The sequence below is a fragment of the Balaenoptera borealis genome, assembly GCF_965194805.1.
Source record: "Balaenoptera borealis genome assembly, chromosome: 15".
NCBI classification, from domain to species: domain Eukaryota; kingdom Metazoa; phylum Chordata; class Mammalia; order Artiodactyla; family Balaenopteridae; genus Balaenoptera; species Balaenoptera borealis.
In genome coordinates this window covers 39,082,652-39,109,875 of record NC_138871.1, presented here as the reverse complement: position 1 = coordinate 39,109,875, position 27,224 = coordinate 39,082,652, and the positions used below count along the sequence as shown (strand labels likewise).

Genomic DNA, 27,224 nt, shown 5'->3' with positions numbered 1-27,224 from the left:
ATATGAGAAATGAGTGTTGGACGTCGAAGAATAAAGTTGTTGGGAATCCTGATGATGGTAAATGTCTTCATTTATTTGATTGTGGAAGTCTCCAAAAGCAGTAGCCAAGAAAAAAATGGAAAAGGGGAAGTAATAATACCCAAAGAAAAGTTCTGGAAGATATCTGACCCTCCCAAGGCATATTGGAACAGGGAACAAGAAAAGCTGAACAGGAAGTACAATCCCATTTTGAACATGTTAGCCAACCAGACAGGGGAAGCATACGGATTTTCCAACATAAGCCATCTGAATTATTGTGAACCTGACCTGAGGGTCACGTCAGTAGTTTCAGGTTTCGACAGTTTGCCAGACAGATTTAAAGACTTTCTGTTGTATTTGAGATGTCGAAATTATTCACTGCTTATAGATCAACCCGATAAGTGTGCAAAGAAGCCCTTCTTATTGCTGGCGATTAAGTCCCTTACTTCACATTTCGACAGAAGGCAAGCGATTCGGGAATCTTGGGGGAAAGAAACAAATGTGGGGAACCAAACAGTGGTGCGAGTCTTCTTACTGGGCCAGACCTCCCCAGAGGACAACCATCCTGACCTTTCAGATATGCTGAAATTTGAGAGTGAGAAACACCAAGACATTCTTATGTGGAACTACAGAGACACCTTCTTTAACTTATCTCTGAAAGAAGTACTCTTTCTCAGGTGGGTGAGCACTTCCTGCCCAAATGCTGAGTTCGTGTTCAAGGGCGATGATGATGTTTTTGTGAACACCCATCACATCCTGAATCACTTGAATAGCTTATCCAAGAACAAAGCCAAAGATTTGTTTATAGGTGATGTGATTCACAATGCTGGACCTCATCGGGATAAGAAACTCAAGTACTACATCCCGGAAGTTGTTTACACGGGCGTCTACCCGCCTTATGCAGGGGGAGGTGGATTCCTGTACTCCGGCCACCTGGCCCTGAGGCTATACAATGTAACTGACCAGGTCCTTCTCTACCCCATCGATGACGTTTATACTGGAATGTGCCTTCAGAAACTTGGCCTCGTTCCAGAGAAACACAAAGGCTTCAGGACATTTGATATAGAAGAGAAAAACAGGAATAACATTTGTTCCTATGTAGGTTTGATGTTGGTACATAGTAGAAAACCTCAAGAGATGATTGATATTTGGTCTCGGTTGCAAAATGCTCATTTAAGTTGCTAAATTATGTACAGAACTAAATTTTGCATAGAAAGATGTATCTCGAATAGTTCCCATGTTGTGTTCTCTCACATTAGAGGTAATTTCTATGTAAAACCATCAAAACTGCCTTTATGAGTAGTATCCATATGAGGGCCTCTAAACCTTTCAATGTAGTGCTTTCTGAAGAGGGAAAGCAGAAGATCCTAATTTTTATGTAGGATATGACAGGACGAATGGTTCTGACCCTTCCTGCTGGCTAGTGGTCATTATTTTCTAACTTGTCCCCCTTGTCATCTGAAATCATGTTTCTGGAATCTGATCGTGTTAAGTTATTTTTGTTTTGCCCTCATATGATGGTAATCCTATTTCCCATTATAATGAGTGAATTATCTGCAATTTAGGTATTCATAAACCTATTGGCTACAAAGACACTGATATATGATTCAGTGCTTTTTGTGAAATGGGATTACATTTATTTTCATGAAATTTGGATGAATTTTTTAAATAGTCTGGAAAAATTAACTTCTGTTGAAATTTCCTGCCACCCCAACATTTCCTTGGGTTAATCTAATCAATCAGTTTTGCAAAATGGGAATCACCCTGTGACATTCATCCAGTTTATCTTGTTATGTCTTCTGGTCATAATAAGGAGAAAGCTTAACTATCTTGTATTTGGTTTGCTGGGTGGTGTCGTCATAGTTCTCTCTTTTTTAGTATTTGAAAATAATGAGTATGATTCCATAATCTTCAAACTGAAGATTGAATTGACCCTGGTAACCATATTGTGTTTATGATTTTTCATTGTGGACCAGGAAAGCATGTGTAACTTTTGAACTTTAAGTGAAAAGATTGAAGTTGCAGACCTTTTTATCAGTGGTTTGTCAGTTTAAAACTGCAGAATTCTATTCTTGCCACATGATTATGTGTTGCTTATACAAAATTATTATCCTGAGTAGTGACTGCTTTCCTGTCTCAGTGTAGAAGTGCCTGTGTTTTTATTTATTGTTCAGATCAAATACCAAAACATTTTCTTAAAATATATTTTGTGTAATATTTTATTTGTATACGGTGTTGTTGATGAATTATTTAACTAGAGCATGGTATTTTAAGTAGTAAGTATAACATATGTTAAATAAAGTTAATTGTTATTTTTGAATTAAAAATTTTGGCGGGGGGGATATGAACTAGAATTCTGCCAAACTGTTGCTTATATATACTGTCTTGTAACATGCTTTCTTGAGACATTTTTGTGTTATAGATATGAAGATTCTTACCAGATGTGATACTGGGGACTGTAAGAAGATGGAAATAAAGTCACCATATTTTTAATTGTCACGTGTAATGTGTAATCTATAATCTCTGTTTCCAGCATTTAATTACATTTTCCCCAAAGAGGCCATTTCTTCCCCCCAGAAACTATTACAGTAATATTGAACTATACCTTTTCATCTGTCTTTGTATTTAAAATTCTTAAAAGCGCTTTCCCATGTAGAGTCTGTAGAGAGGAGTATGAATACTTATTTATGCTTCCACTTTCAGTGAGTATAAAGGATTTAACTCTTTATACTCACTGAAAATGGAGTGAGTGGAATGGAGCAGCGTCTTAAAGATTGTATCATCCTAAGCCGTGTCCATTTTGGGGTTTGTATCCATGGTGATGAAACAGAGAGCGTCTTTGACCGCTCAAGTTTCTTTCCTAGACTTTTGTTGAGAAGAAACTGCTAACGCTCAATTAAAAACAAGTAGGCATTGGATGAAACTCAAAAAACAGAAGGATTAGTGTTGTGAGAACATGTAGCACACTGTCCTCTCCTAGTGGGAATGTTGAGGCCATACATGTGAGCGAGTATGAGGGCACAGATACTCGATGTGGGTTTGAAGATTTGTAAGCTTGGTCCTTCTAAAGGGTTCATGTGCCTGCATCTGACCTCTCTCCTCCAGTGGTTGTGAGTAGAGGGTGGTGGCCACATCACCACATCAGGTTTAGAGAAGAGTAATGAAGCTCTCAGAGCATTCATAGGCAACTGGTTCACAAATTGCTTGTGTCCGTGTAACTTGACCATGTGTTCTTAAGTAATAGATTTCTCCTCTGAGGAAGATTTAATTTTTTTCTTGTAGGGAGTCTCCTTCACTGAGATTTCAAGTCTACGGAGAAAGAAGAGATGTAGCAGGTTTTGAAACATGTTTGGAGGACCACGGAGGGCCTTTGGTGAGCCTCCTCTTGACATGTGCTATTATTCGAACATCATTCCTTGGTGCTGACAATGTCTGGTGGGTGAGATGCTCTCTGGCTTTTCTTTATTTGACAGAAGCTCTCATGCAGTCGTTACCTGAGCCCACAACACTGGTCATCGACCTCATGGGATGACCCTTTTCAGCAAAGGGATACTAGACTAGATGTTACAGCTTTCCACATGCTTGGGCTCAGTGTTGGTACTGACTGATCCCATGCAAGCGCTCTTGGTGTCCATGAGCTGGATTCTCACCTGAGCTTCCATCTCTTGGATGTAAGCATCACAGCCTAATTCATTCTTAGAGAACTGTTCAATAACTGAGGCCTCAGTGGAAACTGCTTTTTGGACCTTTTTTCATGGTTACTCCCAAGTCATGTTGTTTTTGAGTTTGAGGGCCAAAAAGGCTAAATGAGCATTGCCAGAGTTTGGACTTTTCATAAACCCAACCACACCTTAAGAGGAAAAGGATGAAAGAGACCAGAATGGCATATTTCCATCCCTGACCCTGGTTTCCTTTCTTGAGTTGGTTGAGAGAGAGTGGAAAAGAAGGGCAGGAAGTTTGAGTCTCACTTGAAGTTGAATCCAGAATTAAAGGCACCCAAAGTGTGACCACCTCCTACTTTTCTACTCCTGATTGGTATGGTCTGGAAGTCTGATGTTCTGGGTTATCTTGTTTCCCTTAGATGCAGGAAGGGAGAATGCATTTATGAAGGTAAAGGATGACTTATTTTCACTTCCAGGAAAGCTGAAATGAAAGAAGCCTTTACTTGGGCCAAAAGTTAACTTTTCTGTGATTTGCGTTAAGAAAAATGTCAGGTGAAGTAAAAAGTCTTGTTTAGAACAGGAAAGTAAATACTTCATGTGCTAGGCTGTCTAGGTTATAGGATAAATTAGTTTTTCCTTTATGTTAATTCTGTATTAGTTTTATTTTTTAAATGCTAGGGTCATCTGCCAAGTAATTTTGAAACTGAGCTTTACCTAATTAGGGTTAACAATCTGAAAAATTAAAATATTTATCATAATTTATTTAGGTCTCAATACACTTGAAAGTTTTTTTCCCCCCTTAATATCTTTTTTTTTTATAAATGTATTTATTTTTGGCTACGTTGGGTCTTCATTGCTGTGCACGGGCTTTCTCTGGTTGCGGTGAGCGGGGGCTGCTCTTCACTGCGGTGTGTGGGCTTCTCATTGCGGTGGCTTCTCTTGTTGCGGAGCACAGGCTCTAGGCGCGCGGGATCCGTAGTTGCGGCTCGCGGGATCTAGAGCGCAGGCTCAGTAGCTGTGGCGCACGGGCTTAGTTGCTCCATGGCATGTGGGATCTTCCCGGACCAGGGCTCGAACCTGTGTCCACTGCATTGACAGGCGGATTCTTAACCACTGCGCCAGCAGGGAAGCCCGCCCTTAATATCTTGAAAGGTAGAGGCCAAGAATGAGGCACTTTTGTCTTTAAGGAGGCCCTAAAATCTTGTTTGTTCACATCACATATGAAATTCCATATTTATTAATTGTAAGATTCAGTACTTTTTATATACCACTAAAAAGCCCAATATGATTTGTATCAATTGTACGATATGCCTCAATTGCGGGGGTGTTAAAAAATGAAATATTACATCTTAGAATAATTGAAGTACTGCATTAGTGTGTGTATATGTGTATGTGTGTGTGTGTGTATATGTGTGTGTGTGTGTGTGTGTGTGTGTGTGTGTGTGTGTATGCCCTTAAATTGAAAGATGAAGCTTCATTTAGGTTTATTTGAAAGATGGAGCCCTGTTTAGGTTTATTTCCTGCTTCTCTCACTTTAATCTGTGTTTAGGAGTTTTCACCCAAGCAACCATAGTAGTGGCTTCTGAGCTTTGGCAGTTGTTTTCTTCCTGTCTGTTGTGCATTGTGAAAGGGAATGTATTGATTGCGCTGAAGCAGCAGAAGTAGAGTTTTTAATTTGATTGTAATCCAAGGGCTTATTTCGAAGTCAGGGGCCAGGCGGTTGAACAATGGTGCTTGCAGCTTCCCGACAGCTGCCCTGTATCAGGGAAATGCTCTTTCATCCTATGCAAGCAGTAAGCCGGCCACGTGAAGAACTTGCATCCTCAGTGTCAGCATGGGCTCACTCATTGCTCTGGAATCCTACCATCCTGTATACAGCCCATCACTAGCCTGTCTTCAACTAACACTTTCTTCCAGCTCATCATCCAAGCCCTTCCCCAAATTGGCTTTCCTAACCATTCTATTGAAAGGCCATCAGTAACTCTGATCCTGGTACCAACTTCAACCACCTCTTCTTTTAAAATAATTATATCAAAATGAAAAAAATATTATCCTACCCTTGGTTGGGGTTCTTCCAGAAACAGATCTTAAAGAGGAGGATTCCAGCTCAAGTTAGTGTTTTAGGAAGTGCAGGTGCGTGGTCCATGGTGAAGTGATGTTGGGAAGGCAGACAGCCAATAGGAGTGTGTGTTAAGCCAACGGGCACCATGGAACTGGAGCTCAGCCCCTGGGACATCTCTGAAGAACAGTCCAGAAAACTTGTGTCAGAAGGATCCCTCCTCCAGCCTGGGGCGGGGGGTGGTGGGGGGCTGGGCTATTTTTTGTAACAGTTCTATTGGACATTCAAGTGTGCTATGATTTTGAGTAGATTAGGGTTGTGCTGTAACTATCACTACAGTCCATAAGAGAAACAATTTAGTTTTCAGTCATAACTGTTCTATTACTTAGCCCTTTACAGAAATTATTTATTTTGGCTATGTCTTTTACTTTTTTAAAAAATTACATGGGACTGAGTGAACTGATGAGGATGAGTATAATTTTTGTGACTTTCTGTTTGAATTAAAAAAAAAAAAATCCCACAAGGACTCAGAGGCAAAGAATATACAAATCAATTTTCACTGCAAAGTAAAGGAGCTGTTACAGTGGAGGATTACTGGACTGAATGTCAATATTATCGCATAATATGAGTGTGTTTCATGTTTGGTAATTGCAATCATTGTTGCTTTTGTTGTGGTCATCCATGTACAATGCTTGGTGTCAGGCTATTTATCTCTTGTAAAAATAAAATACAGTGTGTGTGTGTGAAAAAAAAAAAAATTTCGAAAGGAATATCTTGTTCTCTGAATACTCCTCTTTCCATAGCCGCCTGTTCTTTATGGATGCAATGACTTCCTATAAGAAAACAAATTAGACTTTTATTTTGATAATCCATGGATTTTCTAAGGGCTTGGTTATGAAGAGAACATTAAGCGATTATTTGCCATTTTTGTGAATGAAAGATTGAACTGACTTGTATAAGTTCCTGAGAAGGATTTCTTTTTCAGGGCTATTCACCCAAAAGTCCACTTCCCTGCATTTGGAGTGAGGGTTTGTATGCGTGTGTGTCTTGGTTTAGGCTGATGTCCTTTCAGGGACTGAGCAGGTGGGGAACAGGTAGATTTGACCCCAGAAGCTGGAGCTGCCTTTCCTCTTTTTGCTCTGGGCTTGTTTGGGGTGTTCTGCTTAGCTTCTCCCAACCCACATACTGCATCTCTCTGCTCAGTTTAGGGAACATTTCCTAGCATGTAAACATCTGAGCTCATGCTCACCCAACTTGTGTAGATATGTGTGTGCACGTGCGTGCGTATGTGTGTGTGTGTGTGTGTGTTTGGTGGGGGGCAGTGCTGGTCCAGATGGTGTGCAGCCAGGCCCTCAGTCAAATCACCCCCATTGCCTCCTCGAACCTGGGAGCTTCTGTGGGGCTCCCATGGGAAGGCCAGCCGCGTAACCCCTGCAGCCTTTTCTCGTTCATGTTCTGGACTGTGCTTTCCTTCTGGTTTGTCCATTGATAAAATTCCGTGTGTTTTCCATCTTTCCGAGAGGAAATCTTTCTGTTGCTGGTACCATGTTCGTTGCCAGCGCTGCCTTGGGTTTCTTCATTTTTGTCTCCCTTATTGTCATTTCAAGGTGATTTTAGTAGTGGGAGGAGGCCAGCACTCGTGACCGCGTTCTGTTCTGAACTGGGGTCCCCAGGCTGTCCCTCCTGGTCCCTGACCTCTGCGGCGTTTCACTCCGTGCTCTCCTGCCTGCCCTGTATGGCAGGCACTCCTCGTCCATCTGCGCCGCTGCAGAATCCTGTGCTCCTTAATCCTGTCGGCTCCCTGGTCCTGAGCTGCCCACGCTGCTCCCACAGCCTCCTGCCTGGCCTCTCCCTTAGGGTCCTCCTGCTGCGCCGCTCCCCAGCGTTCCCACCACTGAACCCCACTCTTCAGTCTACCTCCAGTGAAGAAACCAATGGGAAACCTTCCGAGTTCATTTCTCGCCCACCTCTCCTCCTCTGCCGCCCTCCTGCCCTTCACTCATTTCCTCCTCTGCAGGACCTGCCTACCTGGCTTCTCCCTGTAGGGACAGATCTGCCTTGAAGCCCAGCACACTCTCGGGGTCACACTTGTCTACTTTATAGACTTAGGGTCACAGTCAGACCCCCCAGATGTCCCCCCTGCCCCTACCCCCCATCCTGGGGAAATGGGTCCCTGAGGCCCCAGGTCTGGGGCAGGCCTTACGAAATGGGAGAGGTTCCATTTTATGGTTTCTATGGTAAATTTCCCCCTGACTTAAAAGCACTGTCCCTTGGCTCCTGGTCTCTTTGAATGCTTTTACCTCTAGGGCAGGTAGGGGTGGGGTGCAGACCTTCAGTTCCCCTCCAAGTGGCTCTGGGTTGCCCAGGAGCGTGGTGGATGTTTGAATGCCCTTCCGATCAAGGAAGAAGATTAGTATTCAAGGTCAGTTCCTTTGTTGTCGGGGTCAGAGCACTTGCTACCTTGCCTTGTCCTTGTCGATATCTGCCCTGTGCTCCCCCTCAAAGCACCCTCAACCCTCCTCTGACTGCCTTGGCACAAGACCTCTCCTTCCCTCCCTTGTTTGTCTTTATTATCCTGGTGGTGACAACGGGAACTGGCCTGAAAGGGCCTGGGCCAGAGCTGTCTCCCCCTGCCCTGTCCTCCACGCTGTCCCCTGTGCTGCAGCTACTGACGGGTGGGGTGGGAGTGAGGGCTGGCCCGGGGAAGGGGGCTCTGGGGCTTGTTCACAGACACCCGACCTTGCCCAGGCAGCACCCCTTCAGCTGCCCAAAATTCCAGAGTGGGTGGGAGGTGGCCAGGCCTTCCTCGCCTCGGTCTGGTCCTACCCAAGCTCTCCCTGGACAAAGACCTGGCGCTCGCCTCCTTTGAATCAGTGGCCCTCTGGACTCTTCCTCCTCTCGTTCAAGGGTTCAAGGCACTGGACTCAGAATGCCTCTTCCCACTTGTCCCACCTCATTGCAAAATGGGATACAGTCATGAGATGTTAACCAATCATCAGATGATTTATTTCCAGTCTGTGGGCAGAGAAGAGGATGGAAACGCAGAATTTTGTTGGCACATAGCAAAATTAGCCAAGGGGCAGGCTTGGAGGGGCCTAGCAGGAAGTCTTACCGTGCAGAGACCCAGGGGCAGACAACAGGTGCCACGGTCCAGAATGGCAACAAGGCTCAAGTCCTGTCTGTCCTGCCCGTCGGAACCTTGAGGCCCAGCACACCGGAGCGGCAGTCAGTCAGGAGCCAGAGTTGCAGATTCTGTGGCCTCTGGTCTGCTCTTACCCTCCTGGCTGGTGAGATGGGAGAACCCCAGAGAGGCACAAGGTGAGAAGAACCAAGAAAATGATCAAACCTGGGCAATCCCGAACCTCTTAAATAGCGGTAATCTCACATGTATTTTTCCTCTTGTGGGATGTAAGAAATGAGTATTGAGGGCTAAAGTTGTCGGGCTTAGAGTTGGTGGGAAATGCCTTTATTTATTTGATTTCGAAAGCCTCCCAGAGTGAGTCACTGTGGAAGGAATGAAGAAGGAGGGGCTGTGATGCATGGTCAGAAAAGCTAGAGAAACTTCTCACTCATGGAGTCCTGCTGGATTGGAGAACAAGATGAACAGAAGATGCAGCACAACCCCATGGAGAGCCCGCTGGCCCATGAGGCGGGGGAGGGGGCGTTTCATGGCCTGTCTTGCTGGTCACACTTCTAGAAATCGCAGAGGTGCTTATTGGAATGAGCTGGCACGGTCCCTGCAACTGAGTACCTGCTCAACAAATAGGAGCTATTATAACAATTTAAAAAACTCGGCTGTGGCAGATTTTTAATAACATGGCAAACAAAATATTTTCTGCTTTACTCAAAGTCTGGGCGTTTTTCATTGCTGGTAGACCAACCCTGTAAGTTATTCTTCTGAGATGGGATTGATTTGTTTGGGGAATCTTGCACTTAGAAAACTTGAAATTCAAAAATAATTTTTAAATTTTAATTTTGAATTAATTTTTTGTTTCCAGAAAAGTTGTAGAGCAGAGAGTACCCGTATATGTCCAACCCAACTTTCCCTAACGTTAACATCTTACATAACCACATCACAATGATCAAAATGAACATTAACCAACCAACGACAGGAAATCAGTACTGCTCTAATTCTATTACCTACACTACAGACCTTACGGGGATTTTACTAATTTTTTCCACTAATGTCCATTAGGCTCCTGTTCAAGGTCCCACATTACATGTAGTTATTTTTCCTTGGCCTTCTGCAATCTATTAGTTTCTAAACCTTTCCTGACTTTAATCTTTTTGAAGAGTACTCGTTATTTGTACAGTGTCCTTCAACTTGGGCTTGTCTGATGTTTTCTCACGATTTGCATGAGGTTTTGTATTTTTGGCACGAATACCACAGAGGTGGTGTTTTGTCCCCAGTGCATCCTGTTGGGGACTCCTGGTGTCAATATGTCCCATTCCTGGCAATTTTAACCTTTGTTTAACCTGGTTTCTCCTCTGTAAGGTACTTTCTCTTTGTAGTTAAGAAATATCTTGGAGGGCATTTGTACATTTAAAACTAACAAATAACTGAGTTAATGCATCTAAAGCACTTAAGGCCTGGCGTGTAGTAAGTGCTCAAGGAATATAGCTGTTGTTTTTTTCATCATCACTTTTATTGCTGCCTCCGTCCCAGTTCTGTCCCTGGTTTTCCTCTGGTGTTGGCTGCCTTTACTGTTCCCTTCATTATCCGCTGCATACCCTGCCGATCCAACCTGCACTGGGCACTTCCTCACGCTGGGGTTGGCTTTCTCATTCAAACTGTCTGTGGCCTCAGGAAGGGCACAGAAGAGCTGGAGGTGTCTCGGCACGTGGGGGTCGGGGTGGGGCAAGAGCCTACTGTTACTCCAGGGTGAGGGGAAAGCCTGCTAACAGGAGGAGTGCTCATCTCTCTTTGTGGGATGTGCTTACTTTAGAGGGGCCTTGGCTGGGGAGGCCGGCTGGCCCATATCATTCACGGTGGAAGTCTGGACCAGAACCCGAGGACCCACGGTCACACTCCTCGTGGACCTGCAGGGACAGGATGAAGGAGAGCCCACCTGGCTGAGGCCTTGAAGCAGGAATGAGCCAGAGGCAGGCCTCCTTCTGTAGAAGGCGGTGGAGTTTTCTCCAGCGAGGCGGTGGGTTGCTGCTCTGAGCCACCTTCAGGGGTCACTCTAAGGGGGAGAGTCAGGGGTGGAGGGAGCCCTGAGCCCTCCCTTCTGCACGATGCCCAAGTAAAGCAACACTGGCTCCGCCTAGATGAGAGCAGGGGCTCCTCAGCCAAGGTCAGGAGATGCCAGTGCTCTCAAGGAAGCCTGCTACAAACTGCTTTCCAGGAGGTTCCTTGTCCTTCTAGCACACACCGTTTTGTTTGCAGAATGGCTTTTCTTGGCAGCCTTCTCAGCCTCCCAGACTCTTCCCGTACGTTAGAGCACTCGGGCTCTATTTTGACACAGAGGTGAAGTTTCGCATGTTCGAAAATAGCTGCCATGCAGAGGACTGTTGTAGCTCCTGTTTTTGCCTGCAGCACACTTTCCTCCATCTTCCTCCTTCTGGAAGCAGACCGAGCCCCGGGACTGGAGGGTTGGGCACGTGGCCAACCAGGACCCACGGGAGTCCTCCCTGCGCTGGGAGAGGGGTGCTCTTCTTCTTCGGGGCTGATGGAATTGCCCGGCCAGCTCCCTGACTCTCTGCAGGAAGCTTCCCATCGGCAGAGGAAACAAACAAGGGCGACTCGTGTGGAAGCAGGAAGAGGGGGTGGAGAGGGCGATGGTGACACATGGGAGCGTTTGAGCCCTGGGTCCACGTCCACCGCTGGCCCTTCCCGGCTATGTGAGTCAATGCGTTCCTTTCCTCTCAAGCTCGCCGGGGTTGGGTTTCTTGGTCCTGGCTGACACCATGAAGCCTAGTTCCTTCCCTGAGTTCTAGGTTGAGCCCAGCTGTGGATGCCTCCAGATTCCTACACCAAGGCACCCAATTTCAGGTCGATTTCTCCCAGGAGGCAGCTGGGGATGGGAGTTGATGTACTTGTCTTAGGCCAAAGAATCTGGGTGGAAAGATCTAGGAAGCAGGCAGCAGGGAGTAGGAAGTAATCTCCTTTCTCCCAGCGTGTGTTCAGCGTCGGTCTGGAGATCCCCGGATGAGAGAGTTTACAGCTTCTCTTTCAGGGTCAAGTTTATAGGCTCAGTTTATAAGTGTTAGCTCTGGTGACATGCGAAGAGCCAAAAAAAGAAAAGGAAGAAGCGTGTGTGCGCTCACGTGAGTGTGTGCGTGTGTAAAATCCAGTTCCCTGGGAGAAGATGCTGGTGGGCTGGGAGAAGAGTGGGGAGGGGGAGGTGCTTAGCTGCGTCTACAGCCAGTGCGTGGGGTGCGGGTACCCCCAAGGGGCCTCACAGTCAGGTGAGGGAGACCCTGGCAGCTCCACAGTGGGGTAACGAGCAGCTGGTACCAGCTGTGAGGGGAAGGTGGGTGGGTGCTCATTAGAAAGTTCTGTGCTCCAAGCTGCACAGGGCTCTCCGGGGCCTGAGCGAGCTTGGGCCGGGCAGCATACAGCTGCGGAGGTTGGAACGATGCCCTGCTTTCATAATCGATGTGACCATTCCTGAAAGGGTGCTTGGTGTTGGCAGGCGTGGGGAGGCGAGACCTCTGGGCCTGTTGGAGGGAGTGAGTGCGTTGCCGCTGGGTGCAAAGCGCTCTGGCTGCTGGGAGGGGAGTTCAGTGCGTCTGTGAGATGTGATCCATTGAGCCCAATCCCGGTTTCCTCCTTCAGTTCACACATGAGGCAGGCGAGGCTTAAGAAGTTATGTCAACTCAAGTTCACACAACCAGCAAGTCAGGACCCAGAACTTATACTTGGGGCGTCTGACTCCAAAGTGTAAGGGCTTTACCTCGCTGTGGGACTGTCTCCCTGGGCCTGCCAGAGGAGGACGTGCAAGGCCATCACCGTCCCAGGAAGTGCCACTAGCGCTGTGGCATCTCTGCCCAGGTCCCCGGCCCTGAGCTTGTATTTGCCCTTTGGCCTCTGACCCCACTGTCCAGAGATTTTTTTCCCTCCGTCAGCCACCTAACTCAGGTTTCGTCTTCCGAGAGTCTGACCCCAGCCCCACCCTGGTGCCCCACTGTGAAGAGCCTGGGGTTCTACTCACAGACCCACAGTGTTTGTTGATGAAGATGTGTGGCCCCCGAGAAGATGTGTTAGTCGGTGAAAAAAACTGAGGCTCACAGAGCATGTGACCTTTTCATTTCAAATAGGCAGTAAAAGGTAAGGCAGGTAGTGATTGCCTAGGGCTTAGAGGTGATGGAGGAGGGAAATGGGGAGTGACTATTAAGGAGTATGTGGTTTCTTTAGGTGAAAATGGTCTAAAATTCATTGTGGTGATGGTTGTACAACTCTGAATATACTAAAAACCATTGAATTGTACACTTCAAAAAGGTGAATTGTGTGGTATGTGAGTTATATCTCAGTAAAGTTGCTACTAAAAAAAATTAAATTTCACCACATTTTAAGGGGGAAAAAGGGTAAGGCCGGGCCTCAATTCCAAGTCTTGCACAAAGCAGACCAAATCAGTTGAGTCACATTGCTCCCCCAGTACCAGTAACGGACACATTGGGCTCTACGACGGCTACTGCCCACTAGACGTGTCCTTTTAATGTTTCCCCCCAGTTGTCGATACACGCCTTCCCAGTTCTGGAGACAGAGGCCTAAGGCCTCTTCCGATGTTGAAGTTCTGTAATTGTGATTCCATGATGCTGTGAGACCCCTGCCTGTCCGTGAGCTGGTTGCTTGGAATCAGGGGTGCAGTCAGGGCAAAGGGCTGTCGATCTCTGGGCTCAGTCACTTTGCTGCTTTCCCATCAGTCACCCTGTTAGACTAGGTGTGCACCCAGGATGAGGCCGGTTCTGTCTTGTCCGTCCCGGAGTCCCTGGTGCCTGCTGTCCTGTTCCTCCACTTTATTGGCTTCAGAGCACTGGTTTCTTTGCACATAGTCTGCCATCCACACCCACAGGGCAGAGGTGTGTCTTCCTGTTCACCTCTGTACCTGCCCATGACAGGAGCTCAAGGGTTGGGTGTTGAATGAATGAATATGCGAAACATAGTAATATTTGTCCATAGAAGACGTATGTGAGTGAATAGATAAGTTTCCCAAGTGTTTTTCCTAAGATTTTTTTTACTAACCAGATTGATTTAATTTGAGTTTAATATTTGTTCTCTTCCACTCAGTTTTCACATAAAGTAGGTGAAAAGTTCTCTGAGGGCAGGTATCTGTTGTGTTTACCTCTGTATCTTGTCCATAATAGGAGCTTAATAGAGAGTTGTTGAATGAATGAATAGATGAACATGGTAATATTTGTTGAAGGAAGAAAAGGTAGTATAACAAGCAAAATGTCCCCAGAGAGGAAAGGGGGAAAGAGCAGGGGAGTGTTTGTTCCACATAGTTGCTGACTCTTTTTTTTTTTTTTTTTAGTTTTTTAATTGAAGTGTAATTGATTTACAGTGTTGTGTTAGTTTCTGGTGTACAGCAAAATGATTCAGTTTTATATATATATATATATATATATATATATATATATTCTTTTCCATTAGTTTCATTACACGATACTGAATATAGTTCCCTGTGCTATAAGTAGGACCTTTTGTTTCTCTATTTTATATATAGTAGTTTGTATCTGCTAATCCCAAACTCCTAATTTATCCCTCCCTCACCCTCTTTCCCCTTTGGTAACCATAAATTTGTTTTCTATGTCTGTGAGTCTGTTTCTGTTTTGTAAATAAGTTCATTTGTATCATATTTTAGATTCCACATTGTAAGTGATATCAGGTGGTATTTGTCTTTCTCTTTCCACACAGTTGCTAAATCTATTTTTTATTTTACTTTATTTTGGTGGGGGGCGTCACCTGATTTTTTTTCCCCAGTTTTGTTGAGATATAATTGATGTACAGCACTGTATAAGTTTAAGGTGTACAGCATAATGATTTAATTTACATGCATCATGAAATGATGACCACAATAAGTTTAGTGAGCATCCATCATCTCATATATATACAAAATAAAAGAAAAAGAAAAAACATATTTGTTCCTTGTGATGAAAACTCTTAGGATTTATTCTCTTAGCAATTTTCATATGTAACATACAGCAGTGTTAATTATAAAAATCATGTTGTACATGACATCCCTAGTACTTATTTATCTTATAACTGGAAGTTTATGTCTTTTGACACCTTCATCCAATTCCGTCTTCCCCTACCCTCTGCCTCTGGTAACTACAAATCTGATCTCTTTTTCTATGAGTTTATTTGTGTGTTTGTTTTTTGAAGTGTAATTGACCTACAGCACTATATTTGTTCCTGGTGCACAACATAGTGATTCACTATTTCTATACATTACATAAGTCTAGTTACCATCTTTCACCATATAAAGTTATTACATTATTATTGACTATATTCCCCATACTGTACATTTCATCCACATGACTCATTTTTTTGTAATTGGAAGTTTGTACTTCTTGATCTCCCTCACCTATTTCACTCCTCTCCCCTCTGGCTAACTCTTTATTATGTCCTTTCTCTCTGTCCTATCCTGTCCCCTTACATGGGCTCAGATTGCCTACACAAGGATAACCTGAAGATAGTAAATACCTGGCCACAAGTGGCAGTCACTTACCTCAAGGACTACCTGGATCACTTCTTGTCCAGTCCTCCAACTCCCATTTGCCTCTGCTCTTAGCTTTGATATCTGTCCCAGTCCTGCATTTAATGACTCATTTTGAGACCTGAATCTCAGCCTGAGACATCTGACTGGAGTCTGGCATTCAATCTCCAGCCCTGCCTATGGTCACAGTGGATGAGACACTCCTAATTTCTGCCCCACCCTGTAGGCCAACCAGCCAGGTTGTATCCTGTCCAGTGTCCCTGCCAGTGGAGGGAGATAGAAAATTAATCTGGAGATGAGCTTCTTCTTGGAGGAGACTCCAAGTGTCTAAACTTAGTGACTTGCTTCTAATCAATAGAATACGGCAAAGATACTGAGTGTCACTTTCATGATTAGGTTATAAATGATTTCCTGTTAGCAAACTCTCTCTTTTGGTAGCTTTAATGGAGGAAGTTGTCATGTTGGAAAGGCCTATGTGGCAAGAAACTGAGAGTGGCCTCTGGCCATCTGCCAACTGGGAAATGAGGCCTTAAATCTAACAGCCCTGAAGGAAGTGAATCCTGCCAACAACCACATGAATGGGCTTAGAACTGGCTCATTCCCCAGTTGAGCCTCCAGATGAGACTGCAGACCTGAGGCCAACACACCTTGGTTGCAGCATGGATTCCTCACCCTCAGAAACTGTGAGATAATAAGTGTATGTGAAAGCACTAAGATTTGGTATAATTTGTAACTCAGTTGGAGATAACTAATACATTGTGTCTGTTTTGTTTTATGCTCTCCACCAAGGAATAAATTTACTATGAAGCTAGTGAAATTTAAGTTTCTGGGCCCCTCACTTGCATTATCCCTTTGCACAGCCCTGGGAGAGCCCTTAGCAATGTGTTCACATGGTCATATGTTTTTGTAAAGTTTACAGGAAATATTTTAACTGCAATTAGTTAGGGTTGGTGCTTCTTGCTACTTCAGCCTTCCTCTTGAGTCTGGTGGTGTGGCAATGGGGGAGGACATTTTGAGGATCTGACTAAGGGGAAGTTGATTTGAGATACATTTAGTGGGACTTGGGAATGTCCATGTGTGTGGCTTGCAGTCGCTTCTGTGTCAAGTCATGTTGCTAGCAAAGTTTTACATGCTGGTACTTGGCAGAGTTAGGATTCAATCCAAGGTTCATCTCATGGATTTAACACTAGACTAGGTTGATTTTCATCTTCTCAGTGATTCATCAGTGGCTTTGATTTCTTAACTTAAAGTCATGAGACTCTGCCTTCAGATATTTGCTACATTTGACACTTTTTCCACCTTCCCACCTGGTCTAACACCCTAGTCTTATCACCCATTGACACCATCCCTGTGCCCTTTGCTTGATCCATGGAACTTCTCTTTTTGCTGGGCCTACCTGTGCTCATACTTCTCCCTCAGCCTGAAATGGCTTCTCCCAAGCACGCCTATATAGAGTCTTCTTAAGTTTTTGCTGTCTTGATATGAAATACTGATATAACATAAAACTCATATTAAGCCACTGTGAGGATATTGGTGTCAAAATGGGTGATGAGTGTAGTCAATTCCAAGAATAAGATGAGTCACCGAACAAGAAAACTTGAAAGTCCCTGAAATTAGATACAGCTCCTATATAAAAGGAACTTGATAGTTTTCCCCAAATTTGGGAAAAATCCTAACAATATACATGGTATTACAAATAATGAATTGTGAAGCTGAAAGACTTTTCTAAACCATCAATGAAAAGCCAGTTTTGATCAAACATGCTAGAGGAAAGACTGAGTGATCCTTCTGTTCTCTCTGTAAAAAATCGTTTCACAAAATTGTTGTTCTGTGAAGTATGATCAGAGTGTGCAGATCAAAAAATATAGGGGAAAAAGTATGATAGAGGTGTCTCAGGCAGTTTATAAAAATATGTTAATTTGGGGGGTTTATGATTCTTTTATTTCTAAGCTATACACAAATTTTTAATTTGTTGCAATTTGCTTCCTTATTTCAAGACAAATTTTTTGTGTGTATTTGGTGTTTTGTGTCCTTTCTTTTAAGAGGGTCACAAAATTGCACCAGCTTCAGGGTCCAGAAAGCCTGGAACTACTCCTGTTCCTATCAAGTAGGAGAGAAAATTCCTTGATGCAAAGATTGGGAGGCACTTCCCCGGTGGCAGTGCAGTGGTTAAGAATCCACCTGCCAATGCAGGGGACATGGGTTTGAGCCCTGCTCTGGGAAGATCCCACATGCCATGGAGCAACTAAGCCCATGCGCCACAACTACTGAGCCTGTGCTCTAGAGCCTGAGAGCCACAACTACTGAGCCCACGAGCCACAACTACTGAGCCCACGTGCCACAACTACTGAAGCCCGCGTGCCTAGAGCCCGTGCTCTGCAACAAAGAGAAGCCACCACAATGAGAAGCCTGCGCACTGCAACGGAGAGTAGCCCCTGCTCACCACAACTAGAGAAAGCCCGCACACAGCAATGAAGACCCAACGCAGCAAAAAAAAAAAGATTGGGATTCCTTCTTACTTTCCCCCCTCAGAGACCAGCTGTATCTTACATATCTTTAGAAGAGCAATATTTTTTTTTCTAAATTTAATTCAGCTAAAAATGCTTTGGTTTTGAGGCGCGCAGGCAAAAGGAACACGTGATTAAATGGGTCTTCTGTCCGAAATGTGGTTGGGTGGAGCAGGAAGTAGGGAAGTTCTCTATAAACTGAGAAGATGGCAGAATCAGAATCTCAGGTGGAAGTTATATTCAGAGACACTTCAGTTAATTGTGAGAAACACCTTTTTAATAGTTGACCATATATTGAGGACCCTACCTGGACAGGCAGGTGGATTCCATGACACCTGAAGTCTCCTCATTCAATACCTGGATGCTGAGGGTGGCAGTTCAGGCCTGACTAGGGGAGCTGGTACCTGGAGACTGGACTTGGCTTTGGGGCAGGGCGCACCCTGGGGCACAGGCCCTGTTGTAAGTCTAGTCCAGCAGGTAGACCTCTGGACCCATGAATGGTGTCAAGGAGACCTTATTAGGAGTGGTGGAGGGGTGTTTGGAGCTTTGGAACAGGAATCTGGTATGGGAATGTGGGGAGGGCTGAGCAGGTCACTATGACAGACCTGGGGCTCCAGGCAAATCAGAAGGCCAGCCCGGGGGAGGGGATAGTACTGAAGGAAGCAAAATCAAACGCCAGACTCTGGGGGAGTCAGATGGAACCCCCTGGTTCGAGATCAGCTCACAGGCCTGACTTGTGGTCTTGTTGGCAATAGGAGTATCTGCTGACACTTAAGAGTCTTTCCAGCTCTTTGCCTCCTGTCAGCTGCACGAGCGAGTAACCACAGTGAAATATCTCATAATACATCGTTTAAATATAGCTCAGAATTCTGAAATCTCATTTACTGGTTGATCTACTCTACAGTTCTCTCTTCCTTAACATAAAGGCAGCTACTTGAGACCATCAGAAACAATCGATTTAAGAGGAAGACAATGTCCTTAATCTGCTCCTTGTCATTATGCTGCCTCTCAGGCTTTTCAAGCTGGCTGAGAAATATCAAAAGGAAGCTCTTGAGAAAGGCTTGGGGCCTCAGTCATTTCCTGACTGTCAGTCCCAACATAGATTGCAGATCACAGGTTGAGAAAGCCTCCCTTAGCAGGGCTGTATTCCTTAACATCTCAAAAGAAAATCGACTAAACAAAGACAATAACAATGATTTGTGGGGTTTATAACATATGTAAAAGTAAAATGCATGAAAACAATTGCATAAAGGCTGGGAGCGGGGAGATGGGAGTATACTACTGTAAAGTACTTATATGATACATGAAATGATATAATATCACTTGAAGGTAGATTGTCATAAGTTAGCAACCATTAAAGTAAAGAAACAGTTATAGCTAATAAGCCAATAAAGGAGATAAAATAGAATCATAAAATATGCTCAATTAATCTACAGGTAGGCAGAAAAAGGAAACAAAGGACATATAGGACCAATAGAAAACAAATAGCAAAATGATAGACTCAAAGCCTCATTACATCAATAATCGCATTAAATGAAAATGGCCTAAACACCCCCAATCGAAAGATAAAGAATGTCAGATTGATTATCAAAACAAGACCGAACTATATGCTGCCTGCATGAAACATTCTTAAATATCAAGATAATAGGGTAAAAGTAAAAATGGATGGAAAAAGATGTACATGCAAGCACTAGTCAAAAGAAAGCTGGGGTGGCTAAATTAATATTAGACAAAGTTGATTTCATAGAAATAAAGTCACTTCATAATGACAAAGGGGTCAATTCGTCAAGAAGATGTAAAAATCCTAAATATTTATGTACTTAACAGATCTTCAAAACACATGAAGCAAAAACAGGTAGAACAGCAAAGAGAAACAGACAAATCCACAATTATGGTTGGAGGTTTCAATACTCTTCCTTCAATAATTGATAGGACATGAAGATAGAACATATCAGAAGTTTCTTAACATGTATCTCATATGTATAGGAAGAGTAACTCAGGGAAGAGTACCTCAAAGAGGTGGCTAGAACTTGAGCTTAAGTACCATTTTCAGCTAAAACAAAGGAAGAAAAGTGTGGGAGAAGCAAGTTATGGGGAAGTGACCAGGAAAGGTACAGTAAATAAGGGTAAGATTTATTATGCAGATTTAAGTCTGTGCCTACTTCACTGATGAGTCCCCTGTGATCTATAGTCCACCCTCTTTCCTGGTACAGAGAGGGAGACACCCGTACAAATGGAGAGTTCCTTTATAAATGTAAATTTCCCTTATGAAAGGGTAACTTCTACTCTGTTTTCAGTGCTTCTCCTCTGTCTGCTTTTTCTCAAAATAATGAGCTCAAAATAATCCTTAAACCAAAGAGGCATATTTAGGGTGGCATATTCTACTCTCTCACAGTGGCCCTTGTTCTGGACCTCAGTCAGCTCCCCTATTACACACTAGTCACTGTGCTCAAACTTTACAAACATGACTTCATTAAAAACAAGCCAACAAACAAGCAAATGATGCCTCAGACCTGCCTTCAGAGAGCCAATAATCTACCTGAGAGACGGGTCTTTCATTATAGGTCTGTTCATCCCTATAAAACAAAGAGGAAGAATATCAGAATTATGACAGCAGATTCTAAAAAGAGCCATTAATCCTGTCAGAGGATTTGGGAGGGATTCACAAAAAAGGCAGCTACCTTGAAGGATTTTGATAAGCAAGGTGTACAGCATGCTTGGATGGAGGATGAGGGGGAGCAAAGATCCACAGATGATGATGATGATTTTTTTGATCCACAGTTTATTAAAAGCACCAGTTAACGTTGGAAAACCACATTGTAGATGCCTGCTATGGAACTGGAGATTCCAGGATTTTTGTAATTATTGGTGTGGTTGAACAGATTTTCCCATGTTCATGGTCTGCTCATCTGTTTACATTTTATATATTTGGTCTTGGATTTAGAACTTGTCCTTAGATCTTGGCCCCAGAGCCTAATGTTCTTCTGTTTCCGTGAATCACAAAAAGGCTTTCCTTTCATTGTCTTGGAAAGAAAATGCTTGCTCAGTAGAGGTGCAGAATCTGCTTTGATTTTAGACCCTCCTGATGGCTATTTGGACATTTGACCATTCTACTCTTATTTGTTTCAAGATAAGTTGAAAAGAAGAGAAAGGAATTCTTGAGCCACAAAACCCAAATCATGGTTTCTCACAATTTGCTCCAGGTGGGGCAGGAGGTTCTGAATCACAGCAACATGTAAAAGGTGTTATATAGAGCCATTATTTTTTCATTCAAGAGTTATTTTTGTTACCAACTACACATTTAATGAAATACTGGCCAACTATTGACTGTGTATCTTAAAAAGCAGAGAGCACAGGTTTCAGAATCAAGCTGACTTGGGTTGGAATCTTGGCTGTCTATTTATTAGTTGTGAACACAGGGGTATGTAATTTAGCTTCTCTGAGGCTCAGTTTTCTCATCTGAGAAATGGGTCTAACTAAAATATAACCAAGCCTTCCCGGGCAGCTCAGATCTGGCCTCACCAAATAATGACACATTAGAAAAAGAAGGGGAAAAACCCCCATAAATCTGACTACAAAGGGATTAAAGAATAATCTACTGTGTTTCTTTGAAATTAGGACATATTTTCAACCCATGGGAACTTGTAATTGATAGCTTTCCTTCCTTGCACGTGAATGATGTATCTTGCCATTGATTGCATCTTATAGTCAGTGGTCTTAGATTAGATGAAACCTAGCAGATTTTGTACTGAGGTTTTCCTGGAGCTCTGGAAAAAGGAATAGGTTATACTTCATGTACCAGAACTTTAAAAAAATCCTCTCCAAATATCATTCTTTCCCCCAAATTCTCCTCCCCTCTGTAGTGACCTGACACTTTCCTCTTTTATCGCTATAGCCGTCTCTCCCACCGAGCAGCCCCTCCCAGGCTTCTCCTAGCCCCTCATCCCTGTCCTTACTTTCTCCTTACCCTCTGCTTCCCCCCTTAATCTCCAGCTCCCTACAGTCCCTCAGAGTCTCCATCATTTTATTCCAATTTAGCCCTCTCTCTTGGCTTCTCCATTTCCTGTCCCCAATAGCACCTCATCAAGGAAAAGAAAGAGTCCTCCCAGTAATCTACCTACTTGGAAGGTGAAGAGCAAGGAGGCAATTATGAATACTTAACATTTAATTTTTTGTGTGTGGTTTCATATATAATAATACTATCTACCTCATGAGACTTTGTGAGGATTAGAAGAGATAGAGAATGTAAACACTTGGCAAGTTGCTGGCATGTGTTAATAATTTAATCATTGTTAGCTATCATTATTTACTCTTGTTCTATAAATGATTGTACAATCAACATTGTAACCACACACAAAAGAAAAAAGACCAAAGGGTAAGGAATCACCCATTGTCTTACCATTATGTATTTTCCTGATAGTGATCATAAAAATGCCATGCTGAAATTTGACTTTTATGCTTTTCTAGTGACAGAGCATTCTTATGAATCACAGTCTATACATGGAGATATAATAGGGTAGAAAGAAAGTCATTTTGCATTTTTAATGCATTTTAACATGTAGTATTCTATGATATTTTTAGATCACCACAGAGAGGAACTTACTGTCATCTTCCTGTAGCTAGCATGAGTTTCTTTTTCTCAGAAGAAGGCCATTTGGCAGACACTTTTGAAATTCAAAGGAATACTACTACCTACTGTTCTTTTTTTAAAATTTATTTACTTATTTATTTATTTGGTTATGCTGGGTCTTAGTTGTGGCTCGAGGGCTCCTTTACTTGTGGCTCTCAGGCTCCTTAGTTGCGGCAGGCAGGCTCCTTAGTTGTGGCATGCAAACTCTCAGTTGCGGCATTCATGTGGGATCCAGTTCCCTGACCAGGGATCGAACCCCAGCCTCTGCGTTGGGAGCGCAGGGTCTTAACCACTGTTCCACCAGGGAAGTCCCTACTACCTACTATTCTAATGAAGTACCTGAAGAGGTCTATAAAAAACTTCAGAAACTAGGGTAATAAGTTTTAAGATGTTTTCCTATTTCTAGTCATGGAGTTTAAAATGCAACCCGTGGTCTTGGTTGTCATTTCACATAATGTGATTGGGAATTGAAGAGACTGCCTCAAAGGCTGAGACCCTGCTATAGACTGAATTGTGCCCCCCACCAAATTCATAGGTTAAAGCCCTAACCCCCAGTGTGATGGTATTTGGAGATGGGGCCTTTGGGACGTGATTAGGGTTAGAGGAGGTCATGAGGTTGGGACCCTCATCATGGGATTAGTGCCCTTGTAAGAGACACCAGAGAGCTCTCTTTCCCTGTGTGCACAAAAACAAGAGAGCACATAGTGAGGTGGTGGCTGCTGACAGGCCAAGAGAAGGAGCTCAGAATGAACCCTACCTTGCCAACACCTTGATCTTGACCTTCCCAGCCTCCAGAACTGTGAGGAAAATTCTGTTTGTTTAAGCCACCCAGCCTATGGTATTCTGTTATGGCAGCCCAAGTAAACTAATACAGTCTGGTATCCTCCCATAGTCAAAGTCAGCATAAAGGTTAACGCTGAGATTTCTTAGGCCAGTCTCTCCAAGAAAAGGGAAATAAGTCTCTTTGTGAAAGTTGAGACAATGTAAGAACTAAAGAACATATACGTAATACAGGCATATCTCAGAGATATTGCAGGTTGGGCTATAAACCACCACAATAAAGTGAGTCACATGAATTTTTTTTTTGTTTCCCAGTGCATAAAAAAATTATGTTTAAGCTATATTGTGGTCTATTAAGCGTGCAATAGCGTTATATCTTTAAAAAGTACATACCTTAATTTAGAAATTCTTATTACTAATAAATGTTGACTATCATCTGAGCCTTCAGGGAGTTGTAGTAGTAACATCAGAGGTGACTGATCACAGATCACCATAACAAACATAATAATAATGAAAAAGTTTGAAAGATTGAGAGAATTACCAAAATGTGACATAGAGACCCGAAGTGAGCCAATGCTGTTGGAAAAATGGCACAGACAGGGTTGCCACAAACCTTCAGTTTATAAAAAACACACTATCTGCGAAGCGCAATAAAACAATAAAACGAGGTGTGCCTGTATTGCAAATGAAGCCGTGATGAAACTCAAAACTCAAAATTAGTTTCATTTTAAGAAATTGCAACAGGCTGCTCAAATGTTCCTTGATTTCTTTGCTGGCTAAAGGATGGATATGATGAGTTCATACCCAACACAGGATATACTGCTGTCTCAGCAGGTTTCACGCTGCTGTTTGGGTACTGACCACTTCAGCAGCTGCTCAGAGCTTCTCCTGAGGACCCTGTCATTTTATGGTTCAGCTAAGAGCCCTTAGACCATGTGCCTGGGGTAGGACACAAATGACCTATGCCCTGAGGATTTCCTCGGCCTTGAGGACAACTAGGTTCTTCCCTAAAGGCAATTCTTTTTTTTTCCTTTAATATTTTATTGTTTTAAAAATATTTATTTGGCTGTGCTGAGTCTTAGTTGCGGTATGCGGGATCTAGTTCCCTGACCAGGGATTGAACCCGGGCCCCCTGCATTGGGAGTGTGGAGTCTTAACCACTGGACCACTAGGGAAGTCCCCTAAAGGCAATTCTTAACTTAGCTCTTTTTTGGGCTCTGAGAGAGAGAATATATAATAAATATGGTAAATTAAAGAGTAATTTCCCTGAGAGCCATGTGACAGAAAAAATTTCCTCTTCCCTTCTTCCATTTTGCTATTTATTTGTGTGGTGGGAGATGAAAATTTTGCTTTTTAGAACAAGAACCAACTGCTGCTACCTTCCCGTTCTAGAGAAATGTCTTATTTTGTCTGAGGGGAAATGGTTCTCAGTCTGGGTGAGTCCCTGGCTGGTCTCGGTGTTCAAGGTGGGCACTCAGATCCAGGCCAAATGCACGGGGCTACGTCTTCCCCAGGGAGGCGGGAAGAATTTTGAATTCCTAGAGGCAGCCCTGGAGCAGGGGCTGAGAGGCAGGGAAGAGAAGGGAGGGAAGGCGGAGAGGTTTAGAGAAAGGGGAATGGAGGACTTAATGTCCAGATAGCACAGAGTGAGGCCTGAGAAGGGGAAGCCAGTGAAACACTCGAAAGGGTAGGAATACTCAAAGGTTCAAATAGCAGATGTGCGCATAGTGGCTGGCAGTGCTGCAAAGCGGCCCCCTCTCCAGCCTTTATAAAGGTGTGCCACACACAGCTGCCTTGGGCCAGTGATGGCTCTGCAAAATCAACAGGGAGCTGGGTTCCAGGGGTAGGACCCAGAGAAGGGGACAGCCGCAGTGCATGACATAGGCATTCAGTGGGAATAGGAAACTAGAATGAGGTGTTCACGAGAGGGAAAACTCTAGGAAGTCACAGATTGAACCATTGAGGTGCAAAGGTTAAGGACAGGGCCACTCCCTGAGGTGGAGGACTTCCCAGCCCACATCGGAGTCAGGTGTAGTCAGGATGTGGTTTTACTGTTGGGCTCTGGAAGAGTCCCAGCCAGAGTCCAGAGGAGGGAGGACACAGCCAGGACCAGTTTTTACAGTCCTGCTCACCGTCTGAGGAAGAGTCGAGCCCCAAATCTCAAAGCAGAGTCCCAACCTGAGTGGTAGACTTGGACACTCTCGTGGTCTAACATTGGAAGTACCAGAGACCCTGGAGTTGGCAGCTGGTCACATGGTCCTGTCTGTGTGGATGGTGAGGGGCTAGGAAGGAAACCCAGGTGGGTCACTGTGGCCTTCTGCAGCAACTACTTGTTATCTTTGGGGACAAGGCAAGGTGTGAAGTAGATAAAATCTTAACTGTGATAAGATCAGAAGCCAGAATGTTTTGATACTTCTTAAATTTCTTCTGTTTATTCTCTTTCTTTCATGTTTAGCAAAATCATTATGAAAGCCTGCTACAGCTGGGCTAAGAATGTCAAAGTATAATTTTCAAAAAGTTAAAAACATAGCTCTCATACAAGCATACAGTGAGCCTTTGTCAAATATTTATCTAGCTCACGAAGGAGGGAACCAGCATGATGACAAAGCTAGTTCAAAGGAGAATAAACTGAAGTATATACAGCCAGTGAAAAGAAGAATGCTAAAATAAGATGGCTGAGTTAGATATGAAACAGGTTAATGTCCTTATAGGGCAATCAAACTGTCACCTTTGGGCCTATCTTTTCTACCAGACAGACGTCATTTACATCTTTACAGGGGTAAAAGTCATTTGCAAAACATATCACTCTTTTACACATTAAGCAACTTCACAGAGCCTGGCCTAATCAGTTGTAAGTTGTGGGTCAAACATCCCTTAGAAAATCAGATGACTCACAGGCAGGTTGTTACACAGAGTCATGTGGTTTTGAAAGGTCATACAGTAATCACTCTGCTGAATTTCCGATTTTTGGATAACTTTTCTTAAGGGGAAGCAGGGCCCTAGACCATTGTCCTCACTTAGACGACTAAAGAGGAGCAGCAGAGTCTTGGTGCCCTTATGATGGGGTTGAAGTGATTCAGGAAAGGAAGTCCAGAGGTGGCTGAAACTCCAGGAAGATGAGGAAATGACTATCTAGCCCTCCCCTCCTGGGGATTCTTCTTTTATTTCTAAAACCGGACCTTTCTGCTATTGATCCTATAAAGGTACTGCTGGTCTTTATATCCACCAAGACCCTCTGTGCCACCACTTGGGAACCCTTGACCTAGCACTGGGTTCAACACGTCATGGGTAACCCAAGCACTGCCCTATGTACTAGGGGTGGGGGATTTAAATGCTAAAGCCTCTTTGAGGACAATTTGGCAGTATCTATCTATCGACATTTTTTAAAAATTGTGATAAAATATATGGAACTTACCATTTTAACCATTTTTAAGTGTACAGTTCAATGCTATTAAGTCCATTCACATTGTTGTGCAACCATTACCACTATCCATCTCCAGCATTCTTTTAATCTTCCAAAACTGGAATTTTAACAATAACTTCCTATTCCCCCTCCCCCCAGCTCCTGGTAATCACCATTCTCATTTCTGTCTCTATAAATTTGACCACTCTAGGTGCCTCATGTAAGTGGAACTGTACAATATTTGTCTTTTTGTATCTGGCTTATTTCACTTAGCATAATGTCTTTAAGGTCTGTCTGTGTCATATGATGTGTTGGAATTTCACTCCCTTTCAAGGCTGAATAATATCCCATTTTCTGTATATGCCACATTTTGTTTATCTACTTATCCACTGATGTCTATCCACATTTTCAGCGAACAAACTTTTTTGACCCAACAAGTCTATTGCAAGGACTTTGACCTGTGAATATACTTGCATATATACACATAGATGGATATACCAGAG

General features: G+C 43.6%; 1 protein-coding gene and 2 long non-coding RNA genes across 4 annotated transcripts in view; 1 reads left to right on the top strand and 2 right to left on the bottom strand.

Annotated features, from left to right (window-relative positions):
• Window positions 1-2,511, top strand: part of B3GNT2 (UDP-GlcNAc:betaGal beta-1,3-N-acetylglucosaminyltransferase 2) — a 31,413-nt gene extending 28,902 nt beyond the window's left edge. For both annotated transcript variants that reach the window (XM_082358280.1, XM_082358281.1), the window contains one exon: window positions 1-2,511. In XM_082358280.1, coding sequence (XP_082214406.1) covers window positions 10-1,203 — 1,194 coding nt within the window. In that variant the 5' untranslated portion in view covers window positions 1-9 and the 3' untranslated portion in view covers window positions 1,204-2,511.
• The window catches only part of LOC309612544, a 513,150-nt gene that overhangs the window by 205,301 nt on the left and 280,625 nt on the right, over window positions 1-27,224 (bottom strand). The gene's annotated exons all lie outside the window — the stretch shown is intronic.
• Window positions 2,217-25,067, bottom strand: LOC309612495. Its single transcript, XR_014235212.1, has 3 exons — window positions 15,414-25,067; window positions 8,852-9,023; window positions 2,217-6,572 (listed from the first exon to the last, which is right to left on the bottom strand). It is a non-coding gene; the product is annotated as an uncharacterized lncRNA (long non-coding RNA).